This window comes from Acartia tonsa, chromosome 7, assembly GCF_053477335.1.
Source record: "Acartia tonsa isolate MP-2025a chromosome 7, ASM5347733v1, whole genome shotgun sequence".
Taxonomy (NCBI): Eukaryota; Metazoa; Arthropoda; class Copepoda; order Calanoida; family Acartiidae; genus Acartia; species Acartia tonsa.
This window is the reverse complement of record NC_137266.1, coordinates 18,839,150-18,864,033: the sequence shown is the minus strand read 5'-3', so window position 1 is coordinate 18,864,033 and position 24,884 is coordinate 18,839,150. Positions and strand designations below refer to the sequence as shown.

The following is a 24,884-nucleotide window of genomic DNA, read 5'->3' as shown; positions in this document are numbered from 1 at the left end:
TACTAAAATCTTATAATATTTTTATACTCATATAATAGTGTTAATATGTACATTTAAAGTATTGCATCATATTAATGGGTTTCTTTCAGTTATTCATAACATTCTACAGTGAAAAGACGATAAAGTGATTTATAGTGACACATGTGTATAATTGTACCAATCATTATCCTTATTTCTTGGAAACTATAAGACATATCAAAACACACTCATTTGAATATTTAAGCCATTTGAAAGGCAAGAAATTTATTTAACTCTATCTTTCACACAATTAAAAGTAGAAGCAAAAACTTTAGAGTGGTGTTTTACAAACCCCACTCCTGAAATAGGGTTACAAAATTTAATACTTAATTGTAAACAGAAACAAAATATAAAAAAAATCATTGGTTTTCATTGCTTTCGCTTAAAGAAAATGCTTGTTAATTATAAGGGTAGGTTTTTTTGTTTGTCCGTTAAAATCTTGCTGCCCATTAAAACGATTGAGCTGTTCATTTAGAGAAGCTTTACATAGGTCCAGGGGTAGCTATTCTAACCAACCATTCTACAAAAATCACGAAACCTTATAAAGTATCTAGTGGTATATTTTGTTTTTGTCATATAAGTGGAGAAAGGTGGGAAAGAAGGGGAGGAAAAGGGGGTTGTGGGGAAATTTTCCTTTAGAGTTGTTTGTCAGAATATTCCCTTGTCCCTGCATAGGTCCCAGAATGGTTTTAGGCGATGATTTAGCCCCTCTCCCTTCCCTTTGAATACAGAACCCATAGATACTATGGGGGGATGCATAAACACATTAAATATATTAGAGAATGATTCATTCTGATTATTACAGAGATAATGGAGACAATTGACTGTAAATGATACTGCACGTCTCTACAACTCCCCTTCCCCACCCCCATTAATAAACTCATTCTGTCATTCGTTGCCATAGATTGAATCCTAATTAAATGGTGCACAAATTTCACATCCATTGTCCTTTCCCTATATCCCTAAATTATTGCGACATAATGTTGAAAAATATAAAAAATCTCGCAACCTTTCACACCCAAATAATAATACTTAGTAATGTTAATAATAACATGAGGAATAGTGAATTGCTATCATACTTTTCGTCACTTTTTTGCATTAATTCAAGTGAATTCAAAAGATTATATTGATAACAGAAGTTACAAGTTAAGTATGGATTTTTACTCCTTAATATATCGCATCGTATTATAGATAGCTTTCTCTAGACTATTTTAATGTTTTGATATTCGTGGAAAAATGTCTTTAACAGGATGCTATACATGACTTTTAGTTTTTCAGTATTGCTGAGAACCGTTTCTAATCCAGCGGATATTAATTGGTTTTGAAGTCATATTGGAAAAGCTTTTAAAAATATCATTTTTATTTTCCTCTATCTGGGGAAATAATCCTATACATTTATACATTTACATAAAAGTAAATGGTTGTCCATGTGATGTCAACTAAAGGATCTTTTTAACCACTGTACTGATAAGGTTCTTCTTCACAATGTGGCTTCTCAGAGGTCAAGAAAAGGTCAATAACTATTTTGGCGGAGGGTACCATTACCACCCCAATCGAAATCACAGAATAGTTATTTCTCGCATCGTATTATAAACGGCTTTCCGTGGATATATAGAATGTACAATTATAAGATTAAAACCAGCTTTTTTTAGCCCCTAGTTCCGTAGGCACAGGCTACAAAAACTGGTTTTAATCTTATGATTGTACATTTTTATATTCGTAGAAAGCTGAATATAATACGATGCTAGACATAGTTTTTTTCGTATGGATGAGAACCGGTTCCTATCCACCGGATTCGAATGAATACGAGAAAAAAAATATACTTTTCATTTTTAAATTAAATTGAAAATGGGGAGAGAAGGGGGGGGGGTGCAAAGTCAACTCTCTCCACCCAACTTATTTAAAACATGCTGATATTTAAAAAACTCTTTTATTCTATTATTTTACATTTTAAATAGTTTTTATTCTTCATTATTTGTCTTTTTTACTATGTTAAAATTATTTTAAAATGTTTTTTTATGGGTTAAGTAAGAAAAAGAATTTCGAATTTTAATGAAATTCCATGTAAATTTCTGGATATGTAAGAAAACGAAATTGTGTATTTTGGATGTTGAAAATTAATTGCAGCTTAATATTTGTATTCTTAATGAATATAAGAAGGATGACATCATTGAGAGCTAAAGAAGGCATATTGACAAGCTGTTCGAACATTTTACTTAAAACTATAGAGTAGCTATTCTCTAATAATTGTTTCTATAAATTCCAGGAAGGAAGGGTACTGTTAATTTAAAAGTAACCAATGTTTTATAATCAATTCAGTTTGTTAAAAAGTTTTAATTGGCAGTACCAAATGTTTACCATGTGCATCATTTTATCATCCATTATCTTATCACTTACGATCTCACATAAATTAAATTTCACCAAAATATCAAGATTTTATAGAGTCATAATTGCATAAAAAAATGCCTGCCTCAAAACTCAAAAGTTTCATAAATATATCATGTCTAAGCATATGTCAAAGAACTAATTGTTATGACGTATAGTTCTTATTATTGGAAATTTTGCATTTAAAATAAACAAAGAATCGCAAGATTGTAGAAACATATGAATTTCAACAGTTGTTGAGACCCAAAATATAAGAATTTCAAAAATAGTTTACATCTAAAATTTCATCACATTTTGTAATTCTAAAACTATTAAAATGAATATAATGCATTTCTTGATTTAATTATCCACAATTGCTTTGTTATCATATGTGAATAATAGTTACTTGTGAAAATATATAGACAATGAATTAAATGGTAATAATTTATTTTTGAATTCAATAAGCAATACATATTTTCTTTCGATATATTTTAAAAGTAAAAAAATTCCTGAAAACACCTTTTTAAACTGTGCATCTATGATAATTTTATTATTATGACATCTAAACACATCCTATTATAAAAAACAATGACGTTTTTTTGTTTTGTTTAAGCTACTATAACTGCATGAGTTGCCTTTTTTAGAGAAGATTCAAAAAGGTCCTGGGAGGATATAAGGCTAATTTATTTTCAATGGATTCAGAATTTTTTTTAGTTGGTTCTTGGCTCTTTTCCACCCCTTTCTTATCCTTATATTGCATGGCACCTATTTAATGAGGGCGCATCCCATAGAATAAGGAGGAATAGAAATGAAAACCCTATATATTTTTGGGAAATTTGAAGGAATCTTTGACTTGCGCAGTAAAGACAATAAGGCTAAAGTAAAAATCACAATGACTAGTTGGACAAAACTAGAATTATTTATTTTGTTTTAAATTCTAATATATACTGTTAAATGTTTGTTTTATTTTCATGCTTTTAAATTTTGTGATGTGTTTATATTTAGAAAATATTGAATCGAGTTTCAATGAGTGGAAGGTAATCAATGACCCTTAAAAAATAGTGTCTAACTAAGAGAGTTCCACGTCTGATACACACCATTTGAGGGTGAAAGCAGCAGATAATGCTTGGTCGTTTTAAAGATAAAATGTTACATGTAAATGTACATACTATTGTTTTGATTTTGATTGACCACATTTATAATTTTTAAGGGTCAGCTTAATGGGTCAAACCCTCCCCCCCCCCCCCTACCTCAAGTTCATGTATGGATGTAGTTGCTAGTATGTATAATCAGCTGTTTGAAATCAAACATAGGAGCGCAACCTATAATAAAAATACTAAGACCAATATTTTTGGTACATTTTATAAAAATAATTTTCTTCCTTAATTAAATTTTTTAAAGTCTTAAAATAAAATTTCATTTTAATCCATTGTGACTAGGGAAGAGAAAGATGGATTCTTGGCTACATGGCTGTTAGTAAATTATTGCAAAAGGAATTTATTTTGAATATTTTTTCTGAATAATTACTGAAATCATGTTATTTACTAACAGCCTTATAGCCGTTTTGATCTTTCAAAAGTTCCAATTTTACTTCAGGCTAGCCAGGCAGAATCTTCTACCTGGATTCTATTCTATACTTTATCTTCTTTGGCGCATCCGCTAGTACTAAATGTATAGAGTAGTGGCGCTAATAAAGATAGCTTATAATTTTATAATAAGTATATCTTTTAACTTCATCCCTTTCAGACCAAGAAATGTTGGGGTTACATCCATTACTAAACAGGAACGATGTAGATTCACAAAGTGAAGTTCAGAATACTCATAGTGCCATGGAAACAGAGCACGTCATGAAAGACCTGGCAGGTCTTAACGAGGACATCACAGACCAAAGGTTATTTTTTTCATTCTAATTTGTTTTCCAGTTTATAATCCTTATATAACAGTAACAGGATCTGTGTGTGTCTTTCTGTACCAAAGGATCTCGCTAACGGCTGAACTGATACGTTTCTCCTTTATAGCTTAGGTTATGGAAAGGTTCATAGCTATTTTAAGATGGTACTTCTAGATTTCTCAAGGGGCTCAGCCGTTATTTTCAATATATTAAATGCTAAAAAATAGCATACCACATCTTTGAATCTTTTCAGACTGGCCACAAAAGAAGAGAAAACAGACTGTAGTTATTCAAAAATACTCAAAGTGATATTTGTTGGTTTATGTATAATTTCTCTTCCTATCATCATTGGATATGGAATATCAGATTTACAAAAGAAAAATGCAGACTCAGAGCACATCGATGTTAATAATAACACTTTGAGTAAGTATGATATTATAATCGTGGTGGACAACTCAAGTACGGTAGAAGAACCTCCAGATATACTTCCTTCATCTCCATCACCAGCAGTGTAGGTTATTTTTCTATTGGCAAATATTAAAATATGAAAAAAAGTTTTGTCTTCTTAATATAAGTGATCATTTTTTTGCAATTAAACTATGTGTATAACTAGCGGCTACGCCCCTAAAAGCCTCTAGGGGCGCTTTACTCCCAGTTTAAAAAGAAAAATTAGAAGATAAGATACCCTTCTCTAGCCTGCCTAGCTGTGGGTGCTCGGCCCCCTAGCCTATAACCTAACCTAATCTAAAATAGTTGTTCTCTGCCAGAGTCACAGTCAGGGAGGAGGGGGGATTTGGGTATAAAAATTGAAAAAAATATTTTTAAGAGGATAACGCCGGCGAATCATATCGGTTCAGTGGTTAGCAATATCCTTCGTTACAGAGAAAAAAAACTTATTACATTATATATTAGGATATTTCTCAGCTATAAGGCAAAATTTTCTTGTAAACATTTTTTTGTTTTCTAAAATTAGATAAATTATCAAAATTTTCATTTTCTTTCTAAATCAAAAACAAAAGAGTTAGCTTTATATTAAATTTTCGTTCTAATAATTTGTTTTTAATATTTCAGACATAATCCCAGGAGAAATCCGTGTAGAAAAGGTAAAATTCTCTTGCTTTGAAAAATTTGAATAGAATTTCTTTTGGAATCGAACCGGTTTCCATCAAAAAGCTCCTAACATCGATCACCTTTAAAAATAATGAACTTTAAAGATTGCTAGCTGCCAGCTGCCAAACGGCTAAAAGTTTTTCTCGCAATTAAGTGAGCTGCGATCAAAAAACTGTGCATTATTGAGTAATTGCTTGTGCAGATTAGTTCATTTTTGTTATAATTTTGTGCGAACATAATTAATATGTACAACTTTTGGCCTAACAATTCTTTTGACGTCATAGTTGAAGGAAAGAGAAAGGGAAGGGAAGAGGGAAAGAAACCGTTAATAAAGAGATGGGGTATAGGGTATTTCCTGACGTCAAGAGAATAGGTAGGCAAAGGCAGTGACATCATCCCCACTTTGCTAGGGCACTATAGACAGCTACCCGAAGCATTACACCGTAAAGCGTAACTGAACCTGATCCCTCTTTTATATTTAGGCTGTGAGGTATTGAGGTGCCATATGTATTCAGAATGTGTTAGGGACGACCTTGGCAACCGTAAAAGGTAAAAATAAATAGTTTTATTACCCTGGATATAATCAGACACATTTATCTGGCATTCAAGGAATTTTTAGTATACGAACATTCTTTATTGTATTTTGTCAAATATGATTCAATCTCATAATACAAGCGAGAGTCTACACCCCCCTAATACACCCAATAATACTGCCAAGGGGGGTGTCAGGGTAGAAAATACACACACCTCTTCTACACAAACGTTTGCTTTAATTTAACAAGGACGCTTTTTGGGATTTTCTAGTGGGTTGTTACCCTCCTCCCCCCCTATCCTGTCACTGAAAATACAAATTAACAAAGCAAAACTTACATCTTTTCTTCTACAAATAGTTTGGATAAAAAGATTCGGATCTACTGCAGTTCACGGTAAAATATTCTTGGTAACGAATATTTCCAAAAATGTATGAATTTTAAAGGCTGCTAGCTGCCAAGCGGCTGAACGTACAGATCAGGCTAGCACACTGTTTTAAGTGGCTTGAGAAGGCCGACAAATAATCTGGAATAGTCATAAATCAATAATGCTCAATTATCTCGCAGTGCAGAGAAATGCGCAATAAAGACTTATGTTACGCGTTTTTCTTCTTTGAAGCTTTCACTGTGCATCATTTGATCTTGGCTATTCCAGATTATTTGTAGTCCTTCTAATACCGCTTAGAATGGTGTGCGGGTATGATCTGTACGTTCAGCCGTTAAGCAGCTAGCAACCTTTAAAATTCATAGATTTTTTAAAATATTCGTTACCAGCAATATTTTACCGTGAACTGCAGATGATCCAAAGATTTTATTTAAACAATACAAAAAAATGCAGTTAATTGTTATAAATTGTTATATTCCAGATATTACATTTGCAAAAAGGCGATTCAGTGGAAATCATCTGTCATATTCAACAAATACAAATGTTGATACAACGACAAACAGTGCAATGGATATATGATATATTTGGATACGTTATCCAAGTAAAAATATACAGTGTAAATATTACTTAGTTTACTTGTTAAACAATAAATCTTTCCATGATGGAAAAGAAACATTTAATAGCTTAACTTAATCGTAAAAACAAAAAAAATGAAATTTATCTTCTTTGCTCATGTTCGTAAACCTTTGTATTAATAGCATTCAAGGACATCTAGGTTGTTGGTCTTTACCTTGGTGCTGTAATTGTAAATAAATGTTTGGATATCCTTGAATTCATTATACATTTTTTGAGTTAATATATTTAAATTTATAATGGGCATTTATTCTTCCTTGTTAAACAACCTTAACCTCATACAAGACATATTTTAATGTCCAGGGATCTTAAGGGATAAGACAATGGAAGTTAATTTTCTATACTTCCCCCAATAATTATCTATTTTGTGGATTAAACGTGTTTGTTAGATATATAAACATGTTTTTTCTTCATAGGTTTACTAATGTATTATATTTTATTTCTTAATAGAAATTTAATGTGCATCAATTTACCGTCTTCATTGTCGTATCCCTTAAAATTCATTTTTATAAATGTGCTGTGAATACAAACGCTTTTATATTATTTATTTAGCTATTTTAAAGCATAATTTGGTTAAGTATGTACGTCCTAAGTAACGGTTAGCTAATATCGTTAATCTAGATTTGTCCCATCAACTTTAAACTTTGCATAATAACTCCTGCAGCAGTTAGGTACGATTTAGAAAGTTTAGCAACTCTGTATGCGTCCATTCTGCTTTTTTTGGAATATTTTCTTTGCGAAACATATTTATCCTATTCTTATGATAATTCAATTATTGATTCCTAGAACAATAAGTAAGTGAAGCTTCTCCATAATCAAGTTCTAAAAACGTAATATGTCCTTAAACAGTATCCAGTATTTGGGTATTTGGGTCCCTTTCGTGACATCGCATCTTTTGGGGAGATTCTTCGTATTTTTCAAAGTAGTTTTTCTCCTATTTCTAGCCTCCGCGGGGGGCTCTAACCATGTGGGGCAATCACCTAACCCAATATAACCTAACCTAACATAACCTATACAAAGCCATTTTAAAAATACGACAAATCGCCCCTTATTAGGCGATTTTACGAAAGGGACTATTTCCCTGTATTTTAGTAATTTTTCATTAAATTAACAAATATACAATTCCTTCATTTTTAATTAGTATTCAGCTTAATAAGTTATGATATTCTTATGTTCGTTTGTCATATCGTCTCATTTTAGGGCTTTGCATTTATGGATGTTGATATCATTGTTTTATCCATAAGATATTATGATTCAAAAAAATTTTGTCTAAAGAAGTTGTATCAACTTTTTTTTTTATAGCTAGCCGGTTCTTTTAGTAAGTAGTAGATGTAAAATTTTTCATAGAATTCAAATATGCAATCGGTTTTTTTGTAGACCTCTTATTTTTTAAGTAATTTAAGTTTTTAAAAAAAATAATTAAGTCGGTTTTAAGGTACTAAAACGCAACAAAATAAAAGAAGAAAATGGTCAGTAAGAACAAAAATAGTAAGATCTTTAATTTGACACCTTACTTTTAAAATTCTGTTGAGTAATTATTGAAAAAATCTATTTTTTTAACCTCGGTATAATAAAAACTTTAGACCTAAATATTTTCTCAAACAGACATAAAAAACATGGGTTCATATATACCATTAGAATCAGAAAAATATTACGAATCCATTGTAAGCAAAATTGAAAAAAATTAAAAAATTAAAAAATTACAGAAATGGCCAATTATTTTTTTTGTTCAGACAACACTATTGTCTTCCCTTTTTTACCCCCTCTTTACCCCCTCTTTACCCCCTTCCCATTTTTATACTCAATTGAAGAATTAAGACGTTGCCTGTACAACATAATATGATATTTTCATATAATTCCTTTTATTGTAGTTTATATACTATATTGTAAACTTTTTTTTTCAATTTTGCTTACAATGGATTCGTAATATTTTTCTGATTCTAATGGTATATATGAACCCATATTTTTTTATTTGTGAAATAATAAAATTAAGTTCAAAGTTTTTATTCTCGTGGGTTTAAAAAAATCGATTTTTTCAATAATTACCTGACAGAATTGAAAAAGTAAGGTGTCAAATTAAAGATCTTACTATTTTTGTTCATAATGACCATTTTCTTTCTTTTTTTTGTTGCATTTTAGTACCTTAAAATCGACTTAATTTTTTTTTTTTAAAACTTAAATTACTTAAAAAATAAGAGGTCAACAAAAAAACCGATTGCATATCTGAATTCTATGAAAAATTTTACATCTACTACTTACTAAAAGAACCGGCTAGCTATAAAAAAAATAGTTGATACACCTTCTTTAATAAACATCACTATGTTTGTTTGAAATTTAAATTGTCTAAATGTCAAGAAATTAACTAGATTTGTGATTATTTTTCTTAGTCATTTAAAATTTTAAATTGTATATTGAATGTTCTTTTTATAATTTAAAGGGTGAGCAAAAAAAAATGCGTAGATTTTTAAAATTCAAATTGCACGGCTTGTGTTAATAGTAGAAAAACGTTACGCATACCATTAGAACCGATAAGAAGTCTATTTTTTGGAAATATAAGAACAATTCCTCTGCTACGTATAGTTAGGGAGCTACGTGTTAAAATGTCCCAACTGACTTAAAACTTGACTTGCGAGTATATTAGTAAATATTAGACACTAATTCTTGCAAAACGACGTGCGTAGATTTTTAAAATTCAAATTGCGCGGCTTGTGTTAATGGTAGAAAAATGTTACGCATACCGTTAGAACCGCTATGAAATGTATTTTTTGGAAATATAATATAATGGTTCCTGTGCTACAAATAATCTAGGAGCTAGGTGGTAAAATGTCCAAAAATTTACTCGCAAGTCAAGTTTTAGGTCAGTTGGGACATTTTAACATGTAGCTCCCTAACTATACGTAGCAGAGGAATCGTTCTTATATTTCCAAAAAATAGACTTCTTATCGGTTCTAATGGTATGCGTAACATTTTTCTACTATTAACACAAGCCGCGCAATTTGAATTTTAAAAATCTACGCATTTTTTTTGCTCACCCTTTAGTAAACGTTGATATATGTTTTAAGCCATAAGATATAACCAAAAATATTATTCCAAAATTGTATCTATTGTTTAGTCAAAATGTAAATTTTTACTTCTTTAATTTTTAGGCCATAAGATGAAAAGAAGTTATTCAGAATTTATTTGAATGGTTATTTATTCGATGATTAATATCACCTTTTAATAAAATTATACAAACATTTATTGAAATCATTTTTTTACTATAAATTTTATATATAAAAAGATTTATTTATCATTTTATTATTTTATTAAAAAGTTTAACATGTTATCTGTAAAATTATAAAATAATTATTTTATTGACTTTCTTCTCACGTTTTACTGGCAGCAGCTTCCAACCTGAAACAAACAAACAATAAAATAAGGTTCGAGGACAAACGCAGGAGTGACAAACGTCAGAGTGGACAAATGCAGGATTGACTAAAATATTAAGTTAATTAAGTATTTATATACAGGTTAAATCAGGTTAAGATATAAATATACAAATAAGACTCCAGCAGGGGTTAGGGATTAAAAAAACTATAAGATGGTTTGAATTATGTTAGGTTAGGTATCCCCTCTGACGTTTGTCACTCCTGCGTTTTTCCTAGTACCTAAAATAACAATAACAGCAAACTAAAAATGAAAACACTTATTATTTCTTAAATCCAGTAGGTAAAACTTTTGGATCATGGAAAGAAAACGAAGTTGCGGGTTTCGTCAGTTTTTCACAGTAGCTTTTGATAGGTTATTTTAGGTTAGGTAAATAATTGCCCCGCAGGGTTAGAGCTTCCCGCAGGGGCTATAAATAGGAGAAAAGCTGCTGTGAAAATAAGACGAAATCCGCAACTTTGTTTTTTTTGCTAGATCCAAACTTATATATGATGCTGCCGTAAATTTTATTTGTTACCTATCTTTTCCTTTTAACTAAATTATTTATGAAATAAAATGATTTAAGAATAAATGATTTTTCTTATTTATAATATTCTTTATTAAAACGTTTAATGTCATTAGTTTTTACCATGTTTTTAACTTTTGTCCTTTTGTTCATGGCTTTTTATAAGGTATAAAAAAAACTTTCCTGTAATGCAATGAAAGCAGGGATCTGAAGGGATATGGCAATGTTCGATAAATTTATGTACATTCATGATGATCAACAAAATTCTCATAGTTACATAGGTTAAAATTGTTGGTGGTAAAGGGTGAGAATAATATTTTATACCAACCTAGTACAATAATAATTTCCAGTCCAATGTCTCCTCATCCCCTGAAAAAAATCATACCTGGAGGATTCCAGAATCTGTTATGAGAATCTGTTTGCTAGTTTTACCGCTAGGAGATCCCAGAGCTTCAATCTAAAAAGTAGTAACATTAAAGTTAACAAATAGAGGGGACATTAGCTATAAGCAACTCTGCCCTGAGTTTTTTTTGGGTCTTTACAATCAGCTAATAGCGTCGGAAAAATAAACACAACCAAGTCCCTACAAACGAACAGAAAGCAATTTGCAGGAGACGTAAATGGTCTCCACCACTTAGGCTAGATAGTTGTCTGTAATATACATCTCAAAAACCTCAAAAGTAACAAAAAGATCTCATAAGCAGAACGCAATACCAGGAGCAATGAGGACTTTTAAGACAACGTCGTGCAATCAAATAGTTAGTTGTCTACAGGAAGTTCTAATCTTAGTACAAAAAAAACATTTAGAAGTGTAAACATTATCTAATTGTTAACCAGGAGTAAATATGGCTTCGAACCGATAAATATCCGCACGATTGAACCGGTTCTAAGACATACTGAAAAATCATGTATCTTATCATATAAAACCAGTTTTCTACGAATATTAATTCTAAAAACTCATATAATGACTACTAGTTTTGTTAGTCATGGACTGCGGGGCTCACAAAACTGGTTTAAATCTTATTTTAATTTTCATGGAAAGCTGTCTAAAATACGCAGCGATACATAACTTTCCTAGTGCACCTACCCTCTTGACAATATCAAAGCTCTGTTGATCATCAACACGACCAAAGACAACGTGTTTTCCATCCAACCAGGGAGTCTTCACTGTGGTCACAAAGAACTGGGAGCCGTTGGTGTCCTGTAATAAATTGTTTTATATTCTACGTGGTATAGTTCTTTTGTATGTGGTATATTTCATTTTAGTTACTTTGGTTTGTTAGAAAATTTACTGAATTTGTTGTCAAAATTGACATTTGGGTAGGTAGCGAAGCTACTTTACAACTCAATAACAATCCATACTGAAAAGTCTAGGCGATGCTTAAAGCTACTAGTATACCTAATTGTAATAGTCATTATATATATATATGTAAATACTCACAAGACCAGAGTTGGCCATACTGAGAAGGTTAGTATACTTAATTGTCCTTGTAATCCTATGAATGAATAAATACTTACAGGTCCAGAGTTGGCCATACTGAGAAGTCTAGAAGAGTATTGCTAATAGTGTACCTAATTATTCTTGTCATCATATAAATTAATATAAATACTTACAGGTCCAGAGTTGGCCATACTGAGAAGTCTAGAAGAGTATTGCTAATAGTGTACCTAATTGTTCTTGTCATCATATAAATTAATATAAATACTTACAGGTCGAGAGTTGGCCATACTGAGAAGTCCAGAAGAGTGTTGCTTATAGTGTACCTAATTATTCTTGTCATTATATAAATTAATATAAATACTTACAGGTCCAGAGTTGGCCATACTGAGAAGTCCAGGTGAAGCATGCTTCACAACGAAGTTCTCATCCTAAAATTTTAAATGGTTAAAATTAGAAGATTTATTAATCATTTCTTGTTTACTAAAAAGGGAAGCTTAAGAAAAAAAAATAATAAATGATTGTAAGTTTTTATCATTTTTGTAAGCCAAGCTTTTTTATATTTAGGTCTGAACTTATAGAATATCTGACAATCAGATATAATAAATGTAAGAATCGGCCTTTTTATTACAAGGTTGAAGGCAGATTTTTTTCTAGGAAAAGAAACGTTTGTTTCTCTATCATACTGGGGGCAGTGGGAAAGATAATAGACGTATTTTTATGACGTCACAAATAACACTTTCCACTGTCCCATAAATCTGTAATAAAATACCTAATATTTATGATATTAGTGTTGCAATTAAACAGTCTTCATCAAATAACTTTAAACACCAAAAAGCAAGCTGTCACTAAGATTTTGGAGAGGTTAATTTTTCAAATTGTAATATTTGTTGAGCTTTGTTTTTGGGATGTTTTCATCCTTGTTTATCTACATTTACAAATTATCTTGTTTTACAAAATCAGTTGGTTTCTATAAACTTTTATATATAAATGTACACAAAATTCAATGGAAAGTGATAGTTTACAATTAAAAAATCATTGAGTGAAACGTTAGCATCAATTATTGTCATGAGTTGCTTAATATCTAAGCCTTCAATCATCATGAAACATAAATTGATTTCAAAGGATTATAGAATTAATTTATATGGCCTTGTTTAAGATAGACAAGACAAAACTAAGAAAAAAATGAAAACATCCTAAAGTAGCGAATCACAAAATATCATCGATGAAAATAAGCGCAAATTAAGAAAATACATTTATTGGAGAAAATAATCACGAAACCTAAAACATAGTGGTTATGCTGGCCATAGTGGCTATACAAAAGGGTCTCAACCTACTCAATGATACCATAGGTTTAAACTATTATGTTCAAATTAATGAATCAATCAATTACGTACCTCAAAAGAAGGACCATAGATACTCTCGCCACCAGTACCGTCAAAGTTGGTGAAGTCACCTCCCTAGAATATAAACATATCTTGTTAACCACTGAACCGAATGAGTTTCAATTCCTAAATTTTGCTGAAACTTCACGAGCTTTCGAGATTGTTTAGGATATTTGGAATGATCTCAGACTATTTTTCTACCTCAGGCCTATGACACCTCAAAAAGGCTAGGTAAACAGCTGCTATTTTAATTTAAAACTTAGCTGCTCTATAAGTATTGTATGTTTATTTGTTAGTCAAAATATAACACAAGCAAATGCAACCTAAAAAAATATTAGAATATTTGAAAATTCAATCAAAATGAATAATAACTAGCATAGAGTAAGTAAAAAAGAGGGTTCCAGTAAAGGGGATAATAAATTTTATATTAACCTGAAGCATAAAGTTGGGGATAACTCTGTGGAAGATTGAGTTCTTGTATGTGTATCCCTTCTGGTTTTGTCCGCTGGCCAGTCCAACAAAGTTAGCTACGGTTCTAGGGACAGCCTTAACAAGAAATTTTAAATTATCTTTCAAGCAAAGCTTTTGGTAGCAGTCAATCATAATCATATAGCACGAGCTATATGTAACTTTACCCACATTAGAGTCTTTGTATATCAGCCAATTGTATTGGAAATAAAACACGGACAAGTCGCTATAAAAGAGAAAACAGTTTACTAGTCAGACGAAATAGATCCCCACCACTTGGGCCAGGTAGTTGTCTTGGTTATTCATCAATACTAATTCATTTTTTTGTAAATTATACAAGTCTCAAAAGTATTTTAACCATATTATTCAATTTGTTAGCCTTTATCAAATATTCAAGAATGTACATTTTAGCAGTATTCAAACTTTTCAACCAATAAATTTTGTTTATAATTATGTGCATCAATCTACCATCCACTGTTTTATTTTGTTAAGATACCTTAGTACAGACAGTATAACATCCAACATCAAAATATATTTATTGAAATTAGAATTACATTTAATATTCTATTTCTGTATATTTAAAATAAGGATCTTGGACAAAGTAGCTTCGGACAAAGTAGCTTCGGACAAAGTAGCTTCGGACAAAGTAGCTTCAGGACAAAGTAGCTTCCGGACAAAGTAGCTTCCGGACATTTACTTAAGAAAAGTAGCTTCTAATAGAAAAATAAAAAAAAATCGCCGAACCATTTTTAGTAAAATCCACGATCCACTTTTTGTAAAATCATCGAATTTTATGATTACAAGCAATTAGTCATCTTCACACCTTTAAAATGGAGGGAAGCTTGGCTAAATTTGTGCTCTCCCAGATGAAGACTTAGCTTCTCCAAGACGACCATAAGTTTACCTACAGGCGTAAGCAAGTAAAGGGAACAAAGATTTACTGGATGTACAGCCAAGAAAAAGCAAAAAAGTGTTATGCTCGAGCAACAACAGAAGTTAAAGATGGTGTTCAACGCATCGTATCCATTCTAGTAAGTTTCTTTTACATTCTTTGTTAACAGTATTCTATCTTAGGTCATAAAAAATATATATTATTTGCGAGGTTTGGTGATTATTAGCTTTTATATTTATATGTATAGCAGTTGGACTAGACAATTGTATTTAATAACTCTTTTAAATTAATTTTTAAGATATTTTACCTATATTTTTGTTGCTATTGATCATGGCCGCAGCGCTCGGCCCCCTGGCCTGCCTAGCTGCGGGCGCTCGGCCCCCTTGCCTATAACCTAACCTAACCTAACCTATGTTTACTATTTTTTAAGGGACCACACACGCATTCCAGTGAGCTTATGAGAAAAAAAGTCAAATAAGTTGAAAAAGAGGCGATACAAAATGCAGCTAGATACCCCACCCTTTCTACAAGAGTTGTGCTGGCTGAGGGGGCTACAAAGTTACAAACGGATTCGATGGCAGTGGCTACTTCATCATCTAAATCTGATACACTGTCCAAGGCGATGTTTAATGGAAGAAAAGAACATTGGACATAAATAGTTAACTACAATTGTAGTTGTAATTGTAATTTGATCAGTTTATAAAAATAAATTGTTAAAGTTTTGTTTGCTTTTAATAAAATTAGAAGTTAATGTACATTAAACATTCATACATAGGTTAGGTTAGGTTAGGTTATAGGCAAGGGGGCCGAGCGCCCGCGGCTAGGCAGGCCAGGGGGCCGAGCGCTGCGGCCATAACCTTTATTACTATTAGAAGCTACTTTTCTTAAGTAAATGTCCGGAAGCTACTTTGTCCGGAAGCTACTTTGTCCTGAAGCTACTTTGTCCGAAGCTACTTTGTCCGAAGCTACTTTGTCCAAGATCCTAAAATAACTTTAAGCTAAGCCTTATAAAACACATTCTGCTGCATGTCAGTGAGACGAAGGAAATGGTTAGACTTGCAAAAAACTTAAAGTAATCTTTAATATTTTGTAAGAATCTTTGCAAGTTTTTTTTGTATTTAATAAATTTTGACGACATTCAAAACCACCATCCATTCAATAAACAATGTTATCTACAATACAAAGTAGTACTACTACTATATCTGTCACTATGAACCCTAAGATCTCGGTAACCGATGGACCGACAACGTTGTGCTGCTAAGGGTATATACATACTGGTCCTGCAGTGGTTTTGAGCTATTATCTTGAGGGATGGGGCACCCTTCATCCATCCCAAGAAAAATAACCCCCACATATTTTGGAGAGAAATACAAAGGAGGTGTAGTTCATTCTCAATCACTTTTAGAGCGAAGCCCCTAAAATATATAAAAGTTCAAAAACTTTTTTACATATTGATTGTTTAATGTCGCTTTAAATTTTAAATCTACGATTTTGTTTAAAATTTATCTGCAATAAAAAAGTAAACTTTCACCAAACGTAGTTTTCCATGGTGTGCTTAAACTTCCGAAAAATGTATCCTATTATCAAATCATCAGAAACTGGAATTGTAACTGAAGAACAAATCCCAATATAATTGTCTGAAGCTACTGAACCGATTGAGTTCTCTTTTTGAGGTAAGCTTTACATAGTTCCCAAGTTAATTTTAGGCATTATATCATTATTCTAGCATTTGACAAAGACCAAATTGTGTCAAAAATGATAAATATGACGACATAAAAATTTGGGAGACGAGAGGAGAAGTGGGAAAGAAATTCCCTAAAAAGGAGATATATAATCCCTCATTTTTTTGACGTCACATGAATCATTTTTGATACAATTTGGCCTTTGTCTAGCATTAGAATGTTTCTTGGCTATTTTTCTTCCCCCTTCTGGTGGTGTGCTATTTTGTTTTCTAGCTATTTTCTAGAATCAATTTCGCGGAAATGATAGTACACGGAAGTAATAACAGGCAGTTTTCTTGACCTTCTTTGAATACTAAGTAGAGAAAGAAATGGGTTGCCCAAATCAGGTGAAGATATAGGTATTTTAAAGATTTTAATTATATAAAGTTTGCTTGTTATTCTAGTTATTTTAACCAAATTCCTTTAGTCATAACTAGCAGCTAAACCCTCCCCCCCCCCCTATAGAGGCCTCTAGGAGCACTTAAGGGGGATTAAAACGCCGCCCAAATAAAATAAAGTAGAGAAAATTATTTGGGGTATCATCTATACTAGGAGTGTTATTTTGGGAGGGTTGTGGTACCCATCCTGAAAATAATTATATAAGACCTATGAGAAGCTACCGTATCGGTTTAGCGGTTATATGAGGATAAATTAAAAGGATAATATTCAAATCAAATTATATCTTTGAATATGTGTCAATATCCCATTTTGTTGTATGCATATAGTATTACTAGTAGTAACAAGTTTTAGAGTTAAAGGGTCCCTTACAAAATAATCTTTGAAGTTCAAAGAAAGTATCAGGATGTCTTTATGTGTACTAAATGTTTATTTAGAAAAGGTCTAGGTCATTCTGAAAAGGATGACAATTAGATTATGATCAGTCCTGATAAACCCTGCTGAGTTAACACACATTCTATTTATATGGTGTGCTACCAATTCCGAATATTATCAAATCATCAGAACTGCATATTACTTCAACAGTTAAATTACCCCTTTTGATTCACTTTTGATTCAAATATCATTGCTATCTTATTTGCTAACAACTTTAGTTTTAAAATTACTTTAAGGGCGGGAAGGATATTTTTCCAGTAGAATTTCTCTAGGGAGTGTAATGGTAACCTCCCCAAAAATAGTTTGAAACCCTCCATGTACCTTTAATAAGGTAGACTGTAATGGAGAACAATAAAGGCCCTACGGATAGCAAGAACCTTCGCAACCGACGGACACACACAGACACACACCCTGTTACTTTTTATAAGGACTGTATTTGCCAATATGAAACACTATGCGTAAGTGTGTGTACACCCTATAGAGATAGAGAGTTTAGATAAGTCATGACTGTGAGAGAATAAAGTGGAGAAAGTTTCCATTTCATAAAATTGATGCCAGCAAGAAAGAGAAATCAAAATCCTGATGTCGAATTCTAGAAACTGATATACTAAGTACAAGTTACTCAATACTGCTACTCCATAATTACAAATATTCGTCCGTATGTCTAATATATGTTGCGGAATCTATATTTTCCTAGTTGCTATTAAAGATAAATGTCGAAAGTTTTTCAATAGAGATAGCCATTGTAATATGTAATATTGAATTTTTTTAATATTGGTATTAAGGGTAATAAACATATAATTAGAAAACCACGCTAATTTATTTTATTTTCCAGTATGGCTTCCAAACCGATAAATGTCCGCTGGATTAGAACTTAGAACCGGTTCTCAGTTATACTGAAACATGTATTGCATCGCATTATACATTTCTACGAATATCAAAATAAAAACCATAAAATTAATTCAAGTTTTGTTAGCCTGGGCCATCGGGGCTAACATAACTGGTTTTAATCCTTAAACTAAGTGTTTTTATTTGTATCAGGATTGCATGGATAGGACGAAAAGATAATGTTGATTGAAATCGAAGAAAGAAAAATTTACAGAAAAAAACGACAAAATAACTTAAAAAGTTACTTTGCCAACAAAATAATTGAATAAACTACAAAAGTGAAACAAAATTTACCTCATCGAAAAGTTCAAAGTTAATTTGTCCAAGATCCTCTCCATCAGCTGATACTCTGAAGTATACCCTGAACAGAAATGTAAATTTATTTTCTGGCTTTGTGTCTTGTTTACATAAATAACTGGTGTTTTTCCTCAAAGTGCCTACCAAGCACATAAATACCTGCATTGCCCAAGCCATGCCGGGATACCCTATTCTTAATATAACCTAATCTTATCTTTTTTGATTGTTGGATTTATTGTTAGTTTATTTCTAGTAATGCTGGACATAATGCAGACGTAAGTCTCAGGCAAATAAGGTCTCGTAACAGGATATTGTTAATATGATATCTTTTTATATGGTCTCATCTCAAACTTTATTCTCCTAGTTTCAAATCATATCAAACAAGAAAGACAATATCCAAAAACGAGTGATTTTTTTCAATATTCAATATATAAAAGCATAAATGAAATTACAATTACAATAAAATAAGAAATTAAGCTAAAGAGTAGCTGAACTACTATGCCTTACTTTGATCTCTGAGGTTGTTGTTGTTGAGGTGGTTGTCTTTGTACTTGTTGTTGTTGAGGCTGTTGCTGTTGTTGTTGAGCCAGGAATCCCTGGATTTGGTCCTAGATAATTCAACAATTAATGATAATAATTATTGTTTTTATTGCGTTTGAAAATCAACCAATGGTAAAGGGAATATTAACACAGTCAAGTAGTAGAAAACAATTTGCTAGAAGACGAAAAAGGTCATCGAAAAATGGGGGGAGGTACTAAGGTTATCTGAATATACATCTATACTTACATGTTGTCTATAAAGCTTTTGCTAGTAGCGAAACTATTTAAAAGTATTCTTGTCCGTCTGCCCTTCTGTAATTCTATGGGGGTTGTTAGCTTTTTATTTCTTACTCATAGACATATGAACATTTCTAGATAACCCATACTAAAATATCAATCAAAAATGATGAAAATTTGACTAAAGCAAGGAGATAAGTTTTAATATCAAAATATATGATATATAGAAAAATCATTAAAATATACATGACAAACAAACAGAAACAGTTGTAAATCAATAATTGGTAATGAAGCTAGTAGAATTAGTTTGATTTTTTTCTTGTACACATATATAAACACTGTGTAAATATATATAGGTTCCCAAAGTTTTGCATTAAAGCACCTAAACGAAGATGAATTGATAAAAATTCAGCAGCGGTCCAAAAAAAAGTGATACCTGAGTAAATCCTTGTTGAAGCAGCTGCTGAACAAACTGCTGCTGATTCTGACAATTAACTGAAACAGAAAGAGTAAGGGATTACAAGGCTGATAGAATGTAAACTACGCATACAAGGAATTAAAGAAGAAGATTTCTTATATGGCTTAAAAACAACAATTAATTTCTGTTGAATTAGAACTGGTTTTAAATAAATATCATAAAATTAAAACTGAAATTATTTTCATTTTACTATCCGCGAAAGGCTGCCTATAATAGGTTGCAAAAAATAACTATCAACTTTGAAAAACGATTTAAACATATCATAACTAAAATTTAAGTTCAAGGTTAAAACTAATTAAAAACAAGATAAATTTCGATTCGATATAAAAATATAAGCAGTTAAACCCTTGATTGTTAAATTGATCACACATGAGTAGAGTATCTACGCCACTGAACAGGATAATTTTAAATAATTCACACAAAATATAAGATTCCAACAAGACAAAGAAATACTCACCGTGTAGGACACACAGACATAATATAGAAAGTAGAGTTCTAATCATGACGAGATTTTCTGTAACACTGATTTCTATTCGGACCATAAACATTTAACAATTTGGGGTCGTGGGTGGCTCTCCCCCCCCCCCTAACACAGTAAAAGGAGTAGTAGCCAATGGTTGTATGGAAGTGGGAAGGTTAAGGATACGCTAAAGGGGTCTTGGTAACTGGGATTTAAACGCTGAGATCCCTAACTTTGAAATATAAAATAAATAACTTACATTTTATCTTTTTAAAATAATTTTAGTAAACAAAAAGATATTGAAAAATCAAGGATTTTTTTTCTTCATAAAATTAAATATGATATGCTTGTAATGTTTGTAACCGAAAAGAATAGATAGTTAGATCAAATTTCCATTCTCAATTTTCAAACAAATATGAAATAGAAATTTAATTTATTTGATTTCTAATACCTTTAATTGGTCAATTAAATTCCAATAATTTAAAGATGTAAGGTTTCTTTTTTTTTAAAGCAAAGTATTTCTGAAATGGCTCTTAAACTAACAAGTTGTTTGCTATGTTATAAATACTTTTTGAACCTTAAAGAAACAAACATGACAACTTCCATAAAATCGAAGCTTTAAAATCAAAAGATTAAACAAATATTAGCACTTGTAAACTGTCAGTCAGAAATTTAAGAATCTAATATAAGTTACAAAATTGCTTTATTACAGGGTACTATCTAAGAGCATGAAAGAATTATAGAGATTCTCCACTTATAATATTATACATTGTTTTCATAGGAAGATCATTACTTTAATATTTAAATGAACAGAATGATTAGATATATTAAAAAGTTGTTCGAAAAATTAAAATAAGCATGTTTTGAATTGACTTACTGACTTTCTGGTAACGATCTTAAAGTTGCTACGCTTTATTAATCGTACCTACTTGTTACAGGAATCATCAAACCTAGTCGATAGGACAATTCTACCATGCATAAATAAACGAGAAGAGCTATACATAACCGACGTCCAGACTCTAATTAAATGAAAGCTTCGCTTCTAAAAATGAAAACATTTATTCATTGACAGAAAAATTATATTTTTACTTTATTCTACTTTTATATTCATTTTCGTACTGCTAAAATCTATAAATGTAAGTAATGAGCTATTCTATTATTAGGGTATGTTTGTATATAAGTAGTTGCGTAAATAAGAGTATTTATTTTTTAAATCTCAAACACACGGGCGCATTAACCTTCATTTTTCCTTAATTGTCGTCAGTTTACCTTGCTAACATGTAACTCATTTATTGGGCAGTTCATTCTTCAAGTAGGAGGGGGAGAATAGAGTATAGGGGATGGAAGGGGGTAATTTTAGTCCGCTGTGTGTTTGAAATTATTAGAGAGCATAAAATTCTGGTGTAATATCCATTTCTATTTTACTTTTCTTTCCCCTCCAAAGAGCAGCAGATTAGTCGGCGTTTTCGCTGCGCTACGCATTAAAGCTCTTCGCCTTGTTTTATTTATTGTTATCCTTCAACCAATAAATGTAAACTTATTGTTAATATTCAATCAAGTAGATATACAGTTTCCGAAAAAATTGTTTTGTTTAAGGTATTATGAAATTTTTATACAAAGCAATAATTTTTATTCATTTTATAATGCATTTCAGCGGAGCTACTCCGTGATTTACTCCGTCTTATAAACAGATTTTTATTAAATTTACTCATGATTTGCTTTTGTTTCAATTAGTAATTAAAGTATACAATAGAGGGGGAATGGGTTAAATATCTGCGTGTCCCCATCTCGTGGAACCTGTGCCGACTTTCAATTAGGTCATCGAATATTAGCCAATAATGCCGGAAATATTAGCACTGCCAAGTCGTAACAAAAGAGCAAAAAAGAATTTGCAAGTAAACTAAAAAGGTCTGTAACAATGGATTCAGTGAATTATCTGGATTATATATCTATACTTATACATTTATTTATTGTTAAACAAAATCACAAATTGCTAGCAAACAAAAAACTAGGTTCCTAAAAATGCCACCAGTGAATTATCTGGATTATATATCTATACTTCTACATTCATTTATTGTTAAACAAAATCACGAATTGCTATAAGCTAATAGCGTCGGAAATATTAGCACTGCCAAGTCGCTACAAAAGAGCAAAAAGCAATTTGCAAGTAAACTAAAAAGGTCTGTAACAATGGATTCAGTGAGTTATCTGGATTATATATCTATACTTATACATTTATTTATTGTTAAACAAAATCACAAATTGCTATAAGCCAATAGCGACGGAAATATTAGCACTGCCAAGTCGCTACAAAAGAGCAAAAAGCAATTTGCAAATAAACTAAAAAGGTCTGTAACAATGGATCCAGCGAGTTATCTGGATTATATATCTATACTTATACATTTATTTACTTTACTTATTTATACATCACGAATTGCTTAAAGTCTACATTTTTAAAATTGATTTATTGCATTTTAACTGTTTTTATATTTACATACAAATGCTCTGATTATGGATATAATTCTTCTTGCAAATTTAAATTTCAAACAACTTTTTTCCCTATATATTGTCATATTTTTTTTTATATTTCTTTTAAAAATCCTGTTTATTTTATCAATTTCCGGGTTTTTTTTTGTAAGCTTTAAAAACTGAAATAAGGAAGAGGAAAATCAATCTTTTTCCAGTATGGCTTTAAAACCGATTAATATCTGCTGGATTAAAACCGGTTCTCAGCCATACTAAAAGCCATGTATAGTAGCGTGTTAAAGACAATTTTTCACGAATGTTATAATGAAAATCATAAAATTAATACCAATTTCGTTAGCTTGGTCCTTAAGCCCATCAGGGCTAACCAAAATGATTTTAATCAAATGATTATACATTTTAATATCCGCGGAAAGCTGTCTATAATACGATGGGATAAATAACTATTACAATCTTTTGAATCTGAATGAAATAGTTTTGAAGTTTGTGTATCATTTTGTGTGGGGTTGTGTGTGTGTGTGTGTGTGTGTGTGTGTGTACATGTGTGTAAGAGGCTGTTATAGCCTGGCCGTGACGGTCATGAGTGCCGACATGTGAACACAAACACAAACACCCAAACACACATATTTAACTATTTAGACCAAACCGAGATATGAAAAAAGTAGCATTAAATCATTTTACATTTTAGATTTACAGTTGAGAAAATTTATAATAAGGTTAAGATTACTACATCATTAAACAACACTCCATCTAAAATTTTTGCTATTGTGTTTAAGATATAATATTATGGGGAAGTACATGCACACCTTAGTAAGACTAGGCCATGGAGTAGGCAGCTTTTATTAGGCCCAGCAAGCCTCGATAGTAGGAACAGGATCAATGAGTTTAAAAGTCGAAAATTGATTATTAAAGTAAAATAATGTGTTGTAACACTTTCTTTTTAATTGAAAGCAAGGCGGTTTTGATGTTTTTTTCATTTTAGGTTAGGTTGATTAATGACTAGTAGAACCTCTCATTTCCAAGACCCCGAGTGATTCAAGTCCTCTTACATAGGCTAAAACGCATTTTAAAAAAACAGGGGAGGAAGAGGGAAAAGCGGGAAAATTAAGTGATTACATTAAACAAGCAAAATTAGAGAGATTTTAAGTTTTGTCCATCAGAACTAATGCTATATTCTCAAAACTTTCAGAAATTAATCCTTGATAAGGTATAGGAATGACCCTGCATGCCTGTACAAATGCCTAGGTAGGCATTTGTAGTCAAGTTGCTAATGTCATTTTGTAAATACAGCTGTTCAAAAGAAAGAAAAAACATTCAGAAAAGCTTTGAAAACGGTTTTTTTTATATAGTGAATTCAAAAGTGATATAAATGTTAAAATTGAACAAAATTTGTGTTATAATCTTATTGTTTTTTTTTATCATTTCAGGAGACGAATATCAAAAATGCCGGCCAAGGCAATTTTATCTCCTAGGTAATTTTGTTTGTTTGCATATTTCAATGCGCTAAATTCAGTTTTTATGACTTTTATTATGAATATTAGTTTAAGCAAATTAGAATACCAAATTTATGGAATAAATGTAATAAAGTTAACATTGATCAGGAGAATATATTTAAAAATAGTGAATATTCTAATTGCCCCAAAATGGAGGAAAATTCAAATATTATTTAAAAACGTTATAAACGAATGGACATACTTTTATAATAAATTTGATGCGCATTGGTTATCGTTTATCTAACGTAAGACAAAGAAAATTAAAGAGAACCTACGCGATTAAAAATATTTGAATATTTGCAAAATTAACATGTTTGACTGTTAAGGTCAAATTCAAGTAAATTCAACGCTAAAACCTTGGACCTGTCAGTACCTGTCAAAATAGGTAATTCAAATTTCTATATTTTGTC

The 24,884-nt window shown here is 31.2% G+C and overlaps 3 protein-coding genes across 4 annotated transcripts in view; 2 read left to right on the top strand and 1 right to left on the bottom strand.

The window, feature by feature from the left end:
- The first annotated feature begins 4,132 nt into the window (after positions 1 to 4,132).
- Positions 4,133 to 9,197, top strand: LOC145324994 (uncharacterized). The gene is made up of 5 exons (XM_080167769.1): positions 4,133 to 4,273; positions 4,527 to 4,784; positions 5,345 to 5,376; positions 5,866 to 5,932; positions 6,780 to 9,197. Exons 1-5 carry the CDS (start codon positions 4,137 to 4,139, stop codon positions 6,844 to 6,846), a joined length of 561 nt encoding a protein of 186 aa, XP_080023895.1. The 5' UTR covers positions 4,133 to 4,136; the 3' UTR covers positions 6,847 to 9,197.
- Positions 9,198 to 10,212: 1,015 nt separating this feature from the next.
- LOC145324993 (uncharacterized) lies at positions 10,213 to 20,629 on the bottom strand. The gene is made up of 10 exons (XM_080167768.1): positions 20,495 to 20,629; positions 19,996 to 20,054; positions 19,290 to 19,390; positions 18,780 to 18,846; positions 14,118 to 14,231; positions 13,698 to 13,760; positions 12,669 to 12,731; positions 11,950 to 12,063; positions 11,248 to 11,319; positions 10,213 to 10,324 (listed from the first exon to the last, which is right to left on the bottom strand). The coding sequence occupies exons 1-10, from the start codon at positions 20,583 to 20,585 to the stop codon at positions 10,304 to 10,306; spliced, it is 765 nt and encodes a 254-aa protein (XP_080023894.1). The 5' UTR covers positions 20,586 to 20,629; the 3' UTR covers positions 10,213 to 10,303.
- A 3,769-nt stretch (positions 20,630 to 24,398) lies between these two features.
- Positions 24,399 to 24,884, top strand: part of LOC145325000 (uncharacterized) — a 40,375-nt gene continuing 39,889 nt past the window's right edge. For both annotated transcript variants that reach the window (XM_080167779.1, XM_080167780.1), the window contains exons 1-2: positions 24,399 to 24,453; positions 24,801 to 24,859. In XM_080167779.1, the coding sequence (XP_080023905.1) occupies positions 24,425 to 24,453; positions 24,801 to 24,859 (88 nt within the window). In that variant the 5' untranslated portion in view covers positions 24,399 to 24,424. The remainder of the gene's footprint in view (positions 24,454 to 24,800; positions 24,860 to 24,884) is intronic.

Bases quoted from the DNA above. Each gene is read 5' to 3' on its own strand.
- LOC145324993 (XM_080167768.1), bottom strand. From the start codon at position 20,585: ATGTTTATGGTCCGAATAGAAATCAGTGTTACAGAAAATCTCGTCATG. The intron at 12,064-12,668 runs GTAAGTATTTAT...AATTTATTACAG, and splicing joins GTATGGCCAACTCTGGACCT to GACACCAACGGCTCCCAGTT. The intron at 10,325-11,247 runs GTATGATTTTTT...TGTTTGTTTCAG, and splicing joins CAGATTCTGGAATCCTCCAG to GTTGGAAGCTGCTGCCAGTA.
- LOC145324994 (XM_080167769.1), top strand. From the start codon at position 4,137: ATGTTGGGGTTACATCCATTACTAAACAGGAACGATGTAGATTCACAA. The intron at 4,785-5,344 runs GTAGGTTATTTT...TTAATATTTCAG, and splicing joins TCATCTCCATCACCAGCAGT to ACATAATCCCAGGAGAAATC. The intron at 5,933-6,779 runs GTAAAAATAAAT...GTTATATTCCAG, and splicing joins GACCTTGGCAACCGTAAAAG to ATATTACATTTGCAAAAAGG.